The sequence below is a fragment of the Geotrypetes seraphini genome, chromosome 2 (assembly GCF_902459505.1).
Source record: "Geotrypetes seraphini chromosome 2, aGeoSer1.1, whole genome shotgun sequence".
In the NCBI taxonomy this organism is placed as follows: Eukaryota; Metazoa; Chordata; class Amphibia; order Gymnophiona; family Dermophiidae; genus Geotrypetes; species Geotrypetes seraphini.
This window is the reverse complement of record NC_047085.1, coordinates 313,869,989-313,883,765: the sequence shown is the minus strand read 5'-3', so window position 1 is coordinate 313,883,765 and position 13,777 is coordinate 313,869,989. Positions and strand designations below refer to the sequence as shown.

At 43.2% G+C, this 13,777-nt stretch overlaps 1 protein-coding gene across 2 annotated transcripts in view; it reads left to right on the top strand.

The window, feature by feature from the left end:
- The first annotated feature begins 316 nt into the window (after nucleotides 1-316).
- Nucleotides 317-13,777, top strand: part of ATP2C1 (ATPase secretory pathway Ca2+ transporting 1) — a 262,616-nt gene continuing 249,155 nt past the window's right edge. Inside the window, exon 1 of one of the 2 annotated variants that reach the window (XM_033930018.1) lies at nucleotides 317-634. In XM_033930018.1, the coding sequence (XP_033785909.1) occupies nucleotides 527-634 (108 nt within the window). In that variant the 5' untranslated portion in view covers nucleotides 317-526. The remainder of the gene's footprint in view (nucleotides 635-13,777) is intronic. The other variant, XM_033930021.1, reaches the window with a different exon arrangement.

Sequence of the window (13,777 nt, the reverse complement as noted above, 5' to 3'; positions counted from 1 at the left end):
CCCATTAAGGCTATTTTATGTTCTTATTACTTATTTTTTAAAATCATCCTTACTTCCAAACCTACCTGATTACAATCGTTTATAGGTTTTTGCTTTTGGTCAGAAGTACAAACTCTCTTTTTTTTTTTTTTATAAAACCGGCTAGGCTAGCAGACTTGACCATATAATTGGCAACACTTCAAGAGCTTAATTGTGCCTGGCACAGTCTATTTAGCTTGCGGCAGAACAGTTCCCCTAGGAACAAAAAAGTCAGATGACAGTCAGGGAAATGATTTGCATTTTATAGGACTGCCCCTAAATTCCTCCATGGTCTGGCTGTTCCTGTAACAGTTGGGTGCACAATCAATTCTGGTTCACACCACATTTCTGGATACTTTCAGCAGCCGCTTGACAGGGAAGGATTGTGCAAGACAGACAGATCACTTCCTTGACGAAGAAACTGCACTACAGTACATTACTGACGAATCAGATTGGCAGAAACAAGCTCCGTTCGCTCTGCTTTCCCCACCCCCTTTCCTGTTTCTGGATGATGGCAAACTTTTTAACACTTCGGTCTTTCTTCATGCGGTTGGCACAGTTTCCTCTCCAAGCGTTTAAGCAGCAAGTTTCATCAACAAAGGCAACTAAAGAAAAGGTAACGTGAAAGACAACATAAGAACTGTATATCTTAATGAAATTATACAGCTATTTTGAAATTGTCTCTATGAATATACGAAGTGATGTATTTTGTGCTGTAGCTAGCATTGTGCACTGTAACTTTGATGGACAGAAATCTTTCTTGGCTGCAATATGCATGACCATAAGAACATAAGAATTACTGCTGCTGGGTCAGACCAATGATCCATCCTGCCCAGCAGTCCACTCACACGGCGGCCCCAAGGTCAAGACCAGTGCTCCAAATGAGTCCAGTCTCGCCAGTTTAGCATGAACTTGTCCAACTTTGTCTTGAAACCCTGGAGGGTGTCTTCCCCTATATCATACCATGCATTCTAGAAGAGTTATTTTTGGTAATATGTACTGTACGTGCCATTTTAACCATTCAGTTGAGGGCTTTAATCCCAGGGAATGCATAAAGTAGGATTAATTGATCACTGGCATTTTAATTAGAGAGGGGTGGGGGAAAGAGTGTGAGTTTTGTTTTGGCTGGCATTTAATGGCTGCCTCACGTCAGGGTCTTAGGTCTTGCTTAGGCTATTTTTGTCCACACGAGTTTTTGTGGATGTTCCCGTGTTGTTCTCGTTGGGTCACAATGTCTTCTGACCTGTGTGTTTGTGAAGTGTGTCATGTTGCAGATTCATTGCATAGAATTCTGCATGCAAGTTCAGCCACACAATCAAATCTTTTGTTTCAGTTTTAAAGCAAAGAAGCTTGTTGCTTACGATCTGTGTTTGTTATAGAAAGTTTCCTCAAATCAAAATCAAACGCTACCTTTCTTCTGAAAAGAAACAGACGAGAAGGGTATCCTGGAATATATGTACACTGTATTTCAAAGGGAAATAAGATACGATTATTCCTCATAAGGAAGCAGCTGTCTCACTCTTTCACGTCAGCTTCGAGATCAAAATACGAGGGGCCGCTGAAAAGATCTCAGCCCAACCAAAAAAGTTTGGGCAGTCTCCATCGAGGGCTTTACACTTTAGTTCAGCGATTTTCCACTTTTTTCTTTCCGTTGGAAAAATACAGAACAACATAAATGTGGAAAATTGAAGGACTAAGTATATTGCCATTGATGGAGACAGAGAACTTTTCAGCGGCCCCTCATAACAACTGTGCCTGCAAGTTCTCAACATGGAAACCGAAACGAATCATGTTAATTTTTGCCTTTTCTGATTCTGCAGATGTACATAAAAAACCACTCTATTCATTGCAGAAGTTCCTAGTTCCAGTTCTTTTGAACACAGATATGCTTAGTTTTCACACACAGTATTTTTTCAGGAACCTTTAAAATATTTGCTTAAGATCAGAACACTCCTCCCTCCTTATTCGTGGTTTTGGCACCCACAGTTTTGACTATTCACGGTTGTTGGTGCCTGGACCCCCCCAGTGAATCGACCTTATCTGGTGGTCTAGCGGTGACGCGGGGCAGGAGTGATCTTCCTACACTCCTGCCCCGTGCAGAGCCGTCATCAAAAATGGCTGCTGTGAGTTCTTGTGGTCTCACGAGACTACAACGGGAACTCACGACAGCCATTTTCGATGATGACTGCATGGGGCAGGAGTGTAGGAAGATCGTTACTGCTCCATGTCACCGCTAGACCACCAGGTAATGTCTGGGACTCAGGAAGGAGGCAGGAGGGAGGCGGGGGTGGGTCAGTCGGCCCAAAAGTTATTCGCGGATTTTCCATATTCGCGGGCCAGCTCTGCCTCTAACCCCCAAGAATATGGAGGGAGGAGTGTACAGTCAGACATCTTGTCTGTTGCCTCCAGGGCTAATACCAGAAACTTCTGGTTATTTCTGCCTCACTTTCGCTATGGAGGCAATGATGCACTTTAGATATTTAATTTAATTTAATTCTTATATACCGCTAATAACTATGATCACTTCATATAATAGAAGTGATACCCGAAATGCTGGTGGCGTTAATTTCTGGGTGTCTGGTTTGAGTTTTTGCAAAGAGTAAAAATCCCCTAGTGGTGATGTGATACAATTATATTACAATTTAATTACAATTAAATGTATGACATGTTATACTACTACTACTACTGTACTATCCATTCAGTCATGTCCGATCCTTGGATACTCTGTAAGCCAGTCCTCGCCATGCTTGAAATGTTATAATAAACGTCCAAATAACTTAAAAACAGTAATCTTAAACACAGTCCACAAAGGGTGGGTATACAGTCACAAGTGACCCAGGGGTTAGAAATCAAATAATGTATAAAATAAAAATAAGCCAATATAGGTTGTGTTTTGGCAAAATAGAAATGCCTTCCTCAGAGGTTTTCTAGGGTGCTTCGCTGTTTTAAATATAAAAACATAAAAGTCACAAAAAATCCAAGTACTTAAGAGGCTACAAACAAGCAGCACAGCTCACATGACACCAGCCTACATTGGAATCTTGTGAGCTATGCTGCTTGCTTGGGAGGGGCCTTAGGTGTCTGAGCCAGTCAGGGCTTTAGACCCCTCCTTGTGTATCCCAGAATGCACCTGGAAGGGGCAGGGCTGCCATTTTGGAGAGGCAGACCTGCAGGCAGGAGGGACTGGGCATCCCTCCTGATTTTTTTTCAGTGTTCTGGGAGTATGGAAGGGGTGGCGGTTCACAGCATGGGGGATTCACGGTGACAGGAGGGAGTGGGCATCCTTCCTGTGTCTCTGTATTTTTGTTTTGGGTGTCATCGGGGGGGGGGGGGGGCGGCTTGACCTTTCTTTTATGGGGCATGTGTAACACACGCACAACATCTGTGCCATTAAAAAGAAAAAAAAAGTCTTCCTGCCCTGAACAGCTGAGTGGCAGGAGGCAGCTTTAAGGCTTCCCCTGCCGCTCAGCTGTTTGGGCTTCCCCTGCTGGCTCTGTGCATGTGTGAGAGTTGGTTTCTAAATGATCCATCGGATGGGATTATGACTGACCTCCGCAAAACTCATTTGCATGAGAAGCCATCTGAACATCAATCACTATTAAGAAATCAGCCAAAAAAATCGGCCCACAGCGGTCTTAACGATCATTTTTAGTGCATCTAGCTCTCTGTCTCTTATCTCTATGATCTCCCTGCAACTTAGACTCTGTGCATGGACCCATCCCCCAAGCAGCCCTCATCATTTTCCTCCTGCCTTTCCCCCTTTAAGTGCTCCAAATTTTTTTAATTTTTATTTCTATTACAAAACTTTTGGTGGCTTGTGGATTTGGTGTTAGTTTCTCTGCATGTCAGTGATTAGGATTTGGTGGGGGATAGCATGATGATGCTCCCTCATGTATAGCATCCTTTTTGACTGCCCAGGTCCCTCATGAAAACTTACTTCTAGCTCCTTACATAGAACATGATGGCAAATAAAGACCATGCAGCTGTGCTCTATAACAGTGTTTTTCAACCTTTTTTGGGCAAAGGCACACTTGTTTCATGAAAAAAATCACGAGGCACACCACCATTAGAAAATGTTAAAAAATTTAACTCTGTGCCTATATTGACTATATATAAAGTAATTCTCTTGAATAGGAATCAAATAAACACAAAGAAAGTATTTTATAATTACTTTATTATGAAATATTAAGTAAACAGAATAGTGAAAAATTATAAAATACTTTATTCAGTGCGAAACCTGGGCCTGTTTGGCTGAACACAAAGCTGATATTCTGGCTGGAAACGAAGAAAGACACACACATAGCTCTTCGTCAACAGCCGTTCCCTTCACCGCCCCGTCACCGTCACCGCCATCCCTTTCACCGCCCCGTCACCGCCACTGCCATCCCATTCACCGCCCCGCTGCATCCATATAAGCCTTAGTACTGTAATATTTAGCTTATTCCTTTCTTATAAATCAAAGTTCCTGCTGCTGAACTAGAGAAAGAGATGTTCAGCTGGCAGGGCTTTGTTTATAAATTTTTATCAACACAACTAATATACTATTTTATCCTAAAGCAAAAAATAAATAAATAAATATAATTTTTTTTTTCTACCTTTGTTGTCTGGTTTCTGCTTTCCACATCTTCTCATTCAATTCCTTCCATCCACTGTGTGTCTTCTCTCTACGTCTTCCATTTGCTGTTACTGTGCCTCTCCCTTCACCCCCCCCCCAATTGGTCTAGCACCCATCTTCTTCCCTCCACTCCCCCATAGTCTGGCATCTGTCTTCTTCCCACTCTGTCTTCCACATTTTCCTTCGGGGTCTGTTCCTCTCCACCCTCCTTCAATGTCTGTCCTATTCCTTTCCACCACCATCCTTCCCTCCCTCCTTTACCATCTGTTCCTTTCTACTACCCTTCAGCTCCTCTCATGTGGCTTATCTATCTACCTTCCTCCCTCTTATTTTCATGGCACGTTACAATGTAATTTGTGCAAGCCACTGGAGCCTGCGAGCTCGGTCCCTGTCCTATCCCCACAAACCATCTCGCTTCTGTGCTCCTATTTTCTCCATTTCTAATATCTCCCCTATGTATCTGTCATCGCCCCCCCCCTGTGTCCATATACCATCCCCATGGCATGTCCCATTTATGTCTCTGTCCCTATGCCCCATGCACATAATTTCCCCTCTTTCTGTTACCTTCCTGTGTCCAGATTTCCCCTATCTTCCTCTTCCATACCAGTGTGTCTCTACTTTTCAACCCCATCTAGCTTTTTTCCCTCTTTCTTCCCCCCCCCCCTGCTTCTAGCATCTGGCTCACCTGCCTGTCCTTCCCTTTCTTTCCTGCTGTGAGTTTTTCTTTCCGTCTTCATCCCCTTGGCCCAGAATCCTTTTCCCTTTCACTCCCTCCTTCCAATTTGAGCCGGGAACACGAGCGATCGCACGGTCCCCGCAGCCACCACTCGCCTGCCCAATCGATCCTACTGTTTAGCCAGCTCTCTCCCTTCGCCTCACCTTAGTTTGTAGGTTTTGTTTTTCGGCGACATGCACGCTTTCCCAAAGAGCCGCGCACGCGCGGCTGCTCAGTGTTCAATCTTCTGCTCTGCTGCAACTTCCTGTTTCCGGTTGCGTCAGAGCAGAAGATCGAAACTGAACAGCAGCGGGGACCGGGGGAGTCTCATGGGAGCGCGTGCGGGACCCGGCCTGAGGCCTAATCAGTGTCTGCACCGTACGGCACACCAGGCAACATCTCGCGGCACACTAGTGTGCCGCGGAACAGCAGTTGAAAAACACTGCTCTATAATCCTTTCTTCTCTTTCAGAGTTCCCTCTGATTGTCCCAAACTTTTTAGAATATTTAAAACTTTATCCAGTTAAGTCCCCTGCCCTCCTTCCTCCCCTGCTGAATATACCAGGTTAAAGTTAACTTTAAAGCAGGTATTTTTTTCTGAGTGGAATAAATCAGTTGGCGTGGGTTATCTTACTGTATAAAGCAAAAATGGGCATTTCCATGTAAACAGATATGATTCTCAGACATTCAGCACAGGAAGAAGAGCTGAATGGGGATCTGGTCAAAAATATCTGTATAAAGGACCAATTAACTCAGTTGGAGATCTTAGCAAACAGACATATAGGCAGGAAAGGGTACTATCAGGATTGTATTCTACTTTGGGAGAGAGGACTGCTCATAAAGATAAACATACAGGAGTAAATTCTGTAAATAGGGCCACAATTTAGGCACTGAGAGAGTGTGCAAATTTTATAATGGCAGTTTTGCAAGGAACTGCTGCTATGGAATACTGGCGTAAGTTTGCAGATTCATGCCTAAATTTAGGTGTGAGCAGCAGTGGCATAGTAAGGGAGGAGGCGGGGGTGGTGGTGGTGGACTGCCCTGGGCACTGTCTTGGTGGGTGTGCTGGTGCCTCTCCTCCTCTCTGCCCCCCCTGCGCTCCTTCCCACTCCTCCCCTGCCGCGTGCGTGCCTTCAATTCCCTGCCACCGTATCTCTAGCTCTTGCCGGCCTTGGCGCTTCCCTCTGACGTTACTTCCAGATCCTGCGACTAGGAAATGACATCAGAGGGAGAGCCAACGTTGGCGCGGGCAGTGAGTTAGAGATGCTGCTCGCACCGGGGAAGCTAAACAGGTATGGGGGAAGGAAAGGGGAGTGCATGGGGTGGGGAAGGAGCGGGGGGGGGGGTGTTGCCACTACCCCAGGTGCCTCCCACCCTTGCTACACCACTGGCAAGCAGCATGTCAAAGGCCTTTCCCCTGAAAGTGCTCTCACCTTGCTTCTGGCACTGCAGTTAAGCACATAACCCCTAGTATTTTTTAATGTGTGCACAGAACTCTAAGGCACATCTCTGACCTATTCATGCCCTCTCACAGCCATGGCCCCCCACTAGATGTTGCACAGGAGAGCAATTGCATGCACAGCTTCTAGAATTGGTGTCAATTAACACTAATTAAATAAAGTTTATAAAGTTAGTGATGATACATATGGTAGCATACATAAAAGCATGCTACAAAACAGTAATTCAAAACAATTTAAAATTAATCTAAAAGAAAAAGAGGCATAAGATATAACATGAGATGCTGTACTTAATTGTTCTCAATACCAAGCAAATCTTATCACTACATTATATCCAATGGTTGTTAACTCCAATGATTAAATGAAGCTGTGTGTGCAACTGACCTTATTTCATAAGTCGGGGCCCCAACTTTGCTTGCTCCATAAATTCTAGGAGAAGCATTCTTTATAGAAGTAGGGTTTTATTTTTAATGGTCACAGATTGCGTAATATACGCACAATGTGCCCATAAAAAAAAGTTATGCCGGAATACAGTGGCATAGCAAGGGAGTTTGGCGCCTGGGGCGCTGATGGCTGTTTTTTCCGTGTTGTGCGTCCCCCCACTCTTCCTCACTGCTTGAGCGCCCCCCACCCCCTGCGTACCTCTTGAAATGTTTGCTGGTGTGAGCAGCATCTTCCACCTGCTGATCGCACCAGTATTGGTTCTCTTCCGACGTCACATCCTGGTCCCACGACCAAGAAGAGACATAAGGGAGCTGACGTCAGCGTCAGCAGCAAGTAGAAGATGCTGCTTGAGCCAGCAAACATTTAAAGAGGTATGCGGGGTGGGGGGCGGAGAAGAGAGGAGGAGAGGTGCCGGTGCCCCCTGCGAAGATGGCGTCCAGGGCAGGTTGCCCCCCCTTACTACACCACTGCTGGGACTCCCCCCGAACTTTAGAAAAAAAATCAGCAGGAGGGAAGCCAACTCCCTCCTGCCTTGGCAACTTGGATCCCCCCACACCCCTGACTCCCACTTTTATATTGAAGATCAGCAGGAGGGATGCCTATTTCCTCCTACTTCTGGGCCCTCCCCTGCTGTGAATCCCCCACCTTTAAATAAAGATCAGTAGGAGAGATGCCAACTCCCTCCTGCAGTCAGGATCCCACCATGAACCCCCAACATTAAATTAAAGATTGGCTGGAGGGATACCCACTTTCTCCTGCTGGTGGGGGTCCTCCAAGACCCAATGACCCTCCATTCCCCGTACCTCTAAACTGAAGATCGGTAGGAGAGATGCCCACTTCCTGCTGCTGTCAGGCCCAAGTCTTCAAAATGGTGGGCCTTCCCTTTCCCAGTACATCCTGGGATGCACTGGGAGGGGCCAAAGACTCTGATTGGTTCAGGTGCCTAAGGCCTCTCTCATAGGTGCCTGAACTAATCGGAGTCTTAGGCCCCTTCCAATGCATCCCAGAATGCACCGGGAAAGGGAAGGCCTGCCATTTTGAAGAGGCAGTTCTGCCAGCAGCAGGGAGTGGGCATCCCTCCTTCTGATCTTCAGTTTAGAGGAAAGGGGATTGGGGGTTTGAGGTGTAGGTCGGGGGTTTGTGGTGGGGTCCCGGTGGTAGGAGAGAATGGGCATCCCTCCTGCTGATCTTCAGTTTAGAAGTTCGAGGATTTGCAGGGGGATCGGGGGTTCGTGAGAGGTTCGTGGCATTTCCCATGCCCTGGCACCCCCACACCCCTTTCTGCCCAAATCCCACCCACCCCACACACACACACACACTTCCCCTGAAGCGGCTTGTGCTGTAGAAATCATTGACTACATATGAAATGATAGCAGTCTACTTTCTAATGCAACAGATAAGATAAGTACTGTTGCTTTTGCTGGTTTTCTCTCGTCTGTAAAAGCGCCATATATTTGAGAGTAAAATGATTGTATGCTTGAAGAATACAATAGGATATAGAGTACCGCTAAATGGAAAAACTTTTTTGATATAAATTTTTATCTACCTTCAGTCTGTGATTTTTGGAACTATATTTAAAAACATATTTGATGATAAAGTTTTAGCAAAAACGAGAAGATAAATAGGATAATAGAGGAAAAAAAATGATTTTTTTTTTTTTTTTTTTTTTTAAAAAGGGAGATTTATTAAAGAAATGATATAGGTAGAAGGTAGGTTGGTGGTTTTCTGGCCAATGATTGAAGATAAGAGCTAAAAATAAGCTGGATATTAATACCAGTAAATACCTACGCTCCAATTCTGAGGCCTTTTTCCACCTTTAAGAAAATTTAAAAATTTAGAACCTTTTCCAGATTAATTGGCTCTTTTTTTCAAGTTCAAGTTTCAAGTTTTTTATTTATTCTTGATTAATCGCTTTCTCATATTCAAAGCGATGTACAATTCCAAATTTAGTTAAAAGAGAGCAAACAAACAGACAAACCAAACATTGGGATTTACAATACTTACAAAGGTTAAAACTTATTAAACTACATTGGGTAAAAATAGGGTAATGAAATACAATCGTTATATAAAAGATAAAACATAGGAAAACACATTAGGAAAAATAACAAATAAAAAATCAGGAATTAAAAGCATCATTAAAAAGAAATGTTTTTAATAGTGATTTAAATTTTACCAAATCTTGATCGTTCCGAATAAAAATTGGAAGAGCATTCCAGGTTTGAGGGGCTGTTACGGAAAATATAAATTGTCGTCTTGTATTAATCAATTTCAATGAAGGTATTGTTAATAGATTTTGATCAGTAGATCTTAATGTTCTTGTTGGATGGTACGGTATTAAAAGTCTATGAATAAAAGCAGGAGTCTTATATAGTAGTGTTTTAAATGTAAGTAAACAGATTTTATAAGTTATTCTATGGATGACAGGTAACCAATGTGCTTTTTCAAGTAGGGGAGTAACATGATCAAATTTTTTAGATTTTGTAATAAGTTTTATAGAGACATTCTGTATAATTTGTAAACGTTTGATTTCATTTAGTGCAATACCTCTAAAAAGAGAATTACAGTAATCTATTTTTGATATGACTAATGAGTGGATAAGAATGTTTAAAGATTGTGCATTCAGAAATTTTGAGATGGATCTAATTTGTCGTAATCTGTAGAATGAAGTTTTAACAATATAACTTATATGGTCATGAAAGTTTAATTTGGAATCCACAATTACTCCTAATATTTTCGTTTTATTGACTATCTGTAAAGGGATATTTCTTATAGTAATTGGGGTGACAAGTGTGGGATTTTCCTTCCAGGGAAAAATCATCAAATTCGTTTTTTTTATATTAAGGGCCAGTTTATTAGTATTTAGCCAATCTTGAACTTGATCGAGTTTCTTACTAATCTCATGTATTTCTGAAATATTATCCGTATCTACAGGGTGTAACAGCTGAATATCGTCAGCGTATCCGAAAACTTGAAAACCTATAGATTGGCACAATGTAAGGAGTGGTGCTAGAAAGATATTAAATAGTAGAGGAGAAAGAATAGACCCTTGAGGAACACCGAAAGTGGATGAGATAGGATTAGATATAGATTCTTTAAAGAAAACAGAAGAAGAGCGATCTGTAAAATAAGAATTAAACCAAGAAAGAATTTGATCCGTGATCCCAATAGATTGAAGGCGATTTATGAGAAGTTTATGATCAATGGTATCAAATGCTGCGGAAAGATCTAGTGAAATTAATAAAGTAGTTTTGTGATGGTCGAGAAAATAATGAATGGATGTAGTTAAACCAACTAGTGATAATTCTGTGCTGTGATGTTCTCTAAAACCTGTTTGATTAGGGTGGAGAACGTTTGTTTTTTCTACAAAATCTAATATTTGGGAATAAACTATCTTTTCCGTTAACTTGGCCAGAAAAGGGATATTAGATATAGGCCTATAGTTTGCCGGATCTGTACTACTAGTCTTATTATCTTTGAGAATTGGACGGATTATTGATTTTTCCAGTCTTTTGGTACTTTACTTTGGGTCAGACTTTCTGTAATTAAAGTATGAATAACTGGTCCAAAAATTTGAAAGTATTGTTTCAGAATGAATGGGGGAAGAAGATCTGCTTTTGAGCTTTTAATATTGATAGATTTAATAGCCAACTCAATTTCTTTTTTCAATGGAGTAATAATTTATTTGGTTGCATAATTGGTCCCATTGTATACAAACTACGTTTTTTGCTTCTGGCAAGTTTGTCAGCAGTAAAAGTTTTGTTGGCGATAGCTATCTCTGACTGGTCTTGAAGAGCTCATAAGTTGAATTTTTGTGGGTTGATGTAATATATGATTGTAATTTATTGGAAGATTAGATTTATACCTTCAATAATTTTCTTTTTGTTAGTCCCTGGAGGATTCCATACGCTAGGTGTTAAATCCCAACCCACAATCCGGGTGTTGCAGAAATCCACATCTTTTCTGAACACATTCTTCACTCCCCTAGGCTGAAGTCAGCAAACACCCTTAGTTCAGTCCCAAAGCCAAGCACATACCTGCAAATCCAGGACAAGGGGGTATAGGAGAGAATCCCCATCAACACAAGTAAAATATGAACTGGCTTGCAAAATATTAATAAGTGAGAAACAGGCACAAAGGCAACTCAGAAAAAACATTAAGGAACAATGCAGTACTAAACTGCTGTGTTCAGCGAGCACCCCAAGAAAGGCCTTTAATAATGTGTATACTCACAGAAACTCCTCACAGGATCTGCCAACTGGCTGGAAAATCTTCAAACCTGTAATGAGAGTGACCGAGAGAAAGAATGAAACAGGGGAAACAAAACCACAAACTCAAATACGCAAAGTATAGGGTGGAATTGTCCAAAACAGAATAATGTCCACACAACAAAATGTCTTTAAACTCATCTGATGGTCCAAATAACTTTATTCATCCAATAACTCAATGACTCGACATGCGCATGTTTTGGCCAAACAGGCCTGCTTCTTAAGACTCCTGAAGCAGGCCTGTTTGGCTGAAATATGCGCATGTCGAGTCATTGAGTTATTGGATGAAAGGAGCAGGCTACTCCAGCAACTGAGTGAAGAAAGAGAGGTGGGTCGTATGGAATCCTCCAGGGACTAACAGAAAGAAGATTTTTGAAGGTATAAACCTAATCTTCCATTCTGTTATGTCCCTTCCGGATTTTATACGTTAAGTGACGTACCAAAGCCACGGTAGCTAGGGAGGGACAGAAGAGCCTGCCCTCAAACTTGAGGTCCCGAAAAATAGCATCAGATCGCGTTGCCACAACAACTCGGTAAAACTGGGCAAAAGTACGAAGAGAGGACCAAGAAACCGCCCTGCAAATTGCATCAGGATGAACTGCGCGAGATGCCCCCCACGGCGTAGCCATACTTTTCGTTAAATGCTGTAAACGAGATTGGTGGTTGCTTGCCACAGGTGATGGAAGTTGCGGAAATGGCCATTCTAATCCATCGAATGATCGAGGACTTGGACGCTGGCCTACCATAGTGAGGCACAGCAGTGAGAGCAAAAAGGTGATCAGACAGACTGAACTCAATTGTCCTTTCCAAATAAAGGAGCAAGACCCTCCAGACATCCAAATTGTGGAAGATTTGATCTGTGCGCTCTGAACCTGTTGGATGAAGTGCTGGCAACCTAACTTCTTGATTGACTTGGGAAACTGAGACCACCTGCGGCAAGAAGGAAGGTATAGTATGGAGAAAAACACCTGCATCTGAAACACGGAGACAGGGTTCCTTGCATGAAAGAGCAGAAACTCCAAAATACACTGTGCTGAGACAACGGTGATCAGAAAAAATGTCTTTAGGGAATGCGCAAGAAGTGAGTGACCGACTATAGAACCAGAATATATCTCCAATTCAATAAGCCTATCTGGCATGAGGAACAATAAGGAGTATCCGCCTAAGCCAACAGTGTCCAGCATCCTGAATACTAAGGCGCTGCAGAATATCACAGACCTTGGACTCTGTTGCCATCAACTTGCCAGAGTCCAGAAACCAAGCCGGAGGCAGGCAAAGGAGGACTAATATGTGTCTGATGAAAGTCAAGTCCACTCCTGACAAAATGGTAGAAAACAGCCTGTGAGTGAGGAAGCCACTCCCACCCAAGGCAACATAGGCTAACTTCTTTTATTTTATTTTTTTGTGTGAAGCGTAGCCACTGCACAGGAACCTGAAGATACCTGGAATTGGAACCGAGTTAATGTGATCGTAGCTCTGGGAATGACACTAGGAAGAAAAACCCGAGTATCCCTGACAGCACCTGTGGGAGGAACGAAGAGAATGACACTCCATTCCTGATGTCCAGCGAAACTGGTTCACAGGGAGCAACGTAGGGCGGTGCTCACAACACCTGAGTAGAGGCCATCCAGACCTATACCAACAAGACTCCGGCCCTTGAAAGGATGGCCGCTGAAGGGGATCTTCCAGGCAGCGTCTTAATCCAAAGACAGTCCAAAGAATACAGTGCTCAGACTCTGCACCAGCAGAAAATGTACTAAGAACTTGATTGAGATCATAAAGGTTGCCCAGCACTCCAGCCACACCAACCAGCACGAGCAGAGTACAGGCATGCATTTCCACAGAGGAGGCATTGCGTAGGCTGAAACCAGATCTAGGAGCTGTGGACGGAATAGAAAAGTCACAGGAGAACGGTCCAGGACCGAAGCCTGGAAGGTGGAAAATCCAAATGGAGCTCTTTCAGAACATCAGCCATAAAGAGGTGGACAGAAGCCTGTTGAAAATGTGAAGACGAATCAGCATCTCCAAGTCTAGATGCTCAGGGCGGCCGAGGAGACCAGTCTCAGCAAAGGCATCAGCCGGATCCAATTTAAATACAGTGGCATGAGACAAAAGAAACATAAAAACTGCATGGCAACAACTGCAATCAAGGTTTGGTATGGCCAGACAAGAGAGCTCTTGAAAAGAAAGCTTCGCCACAGACGCCATAGACCGAAAAAGCCCGGATGCACCTGCCAGCTGCGTCAAATGAGAAGGATCTGAGG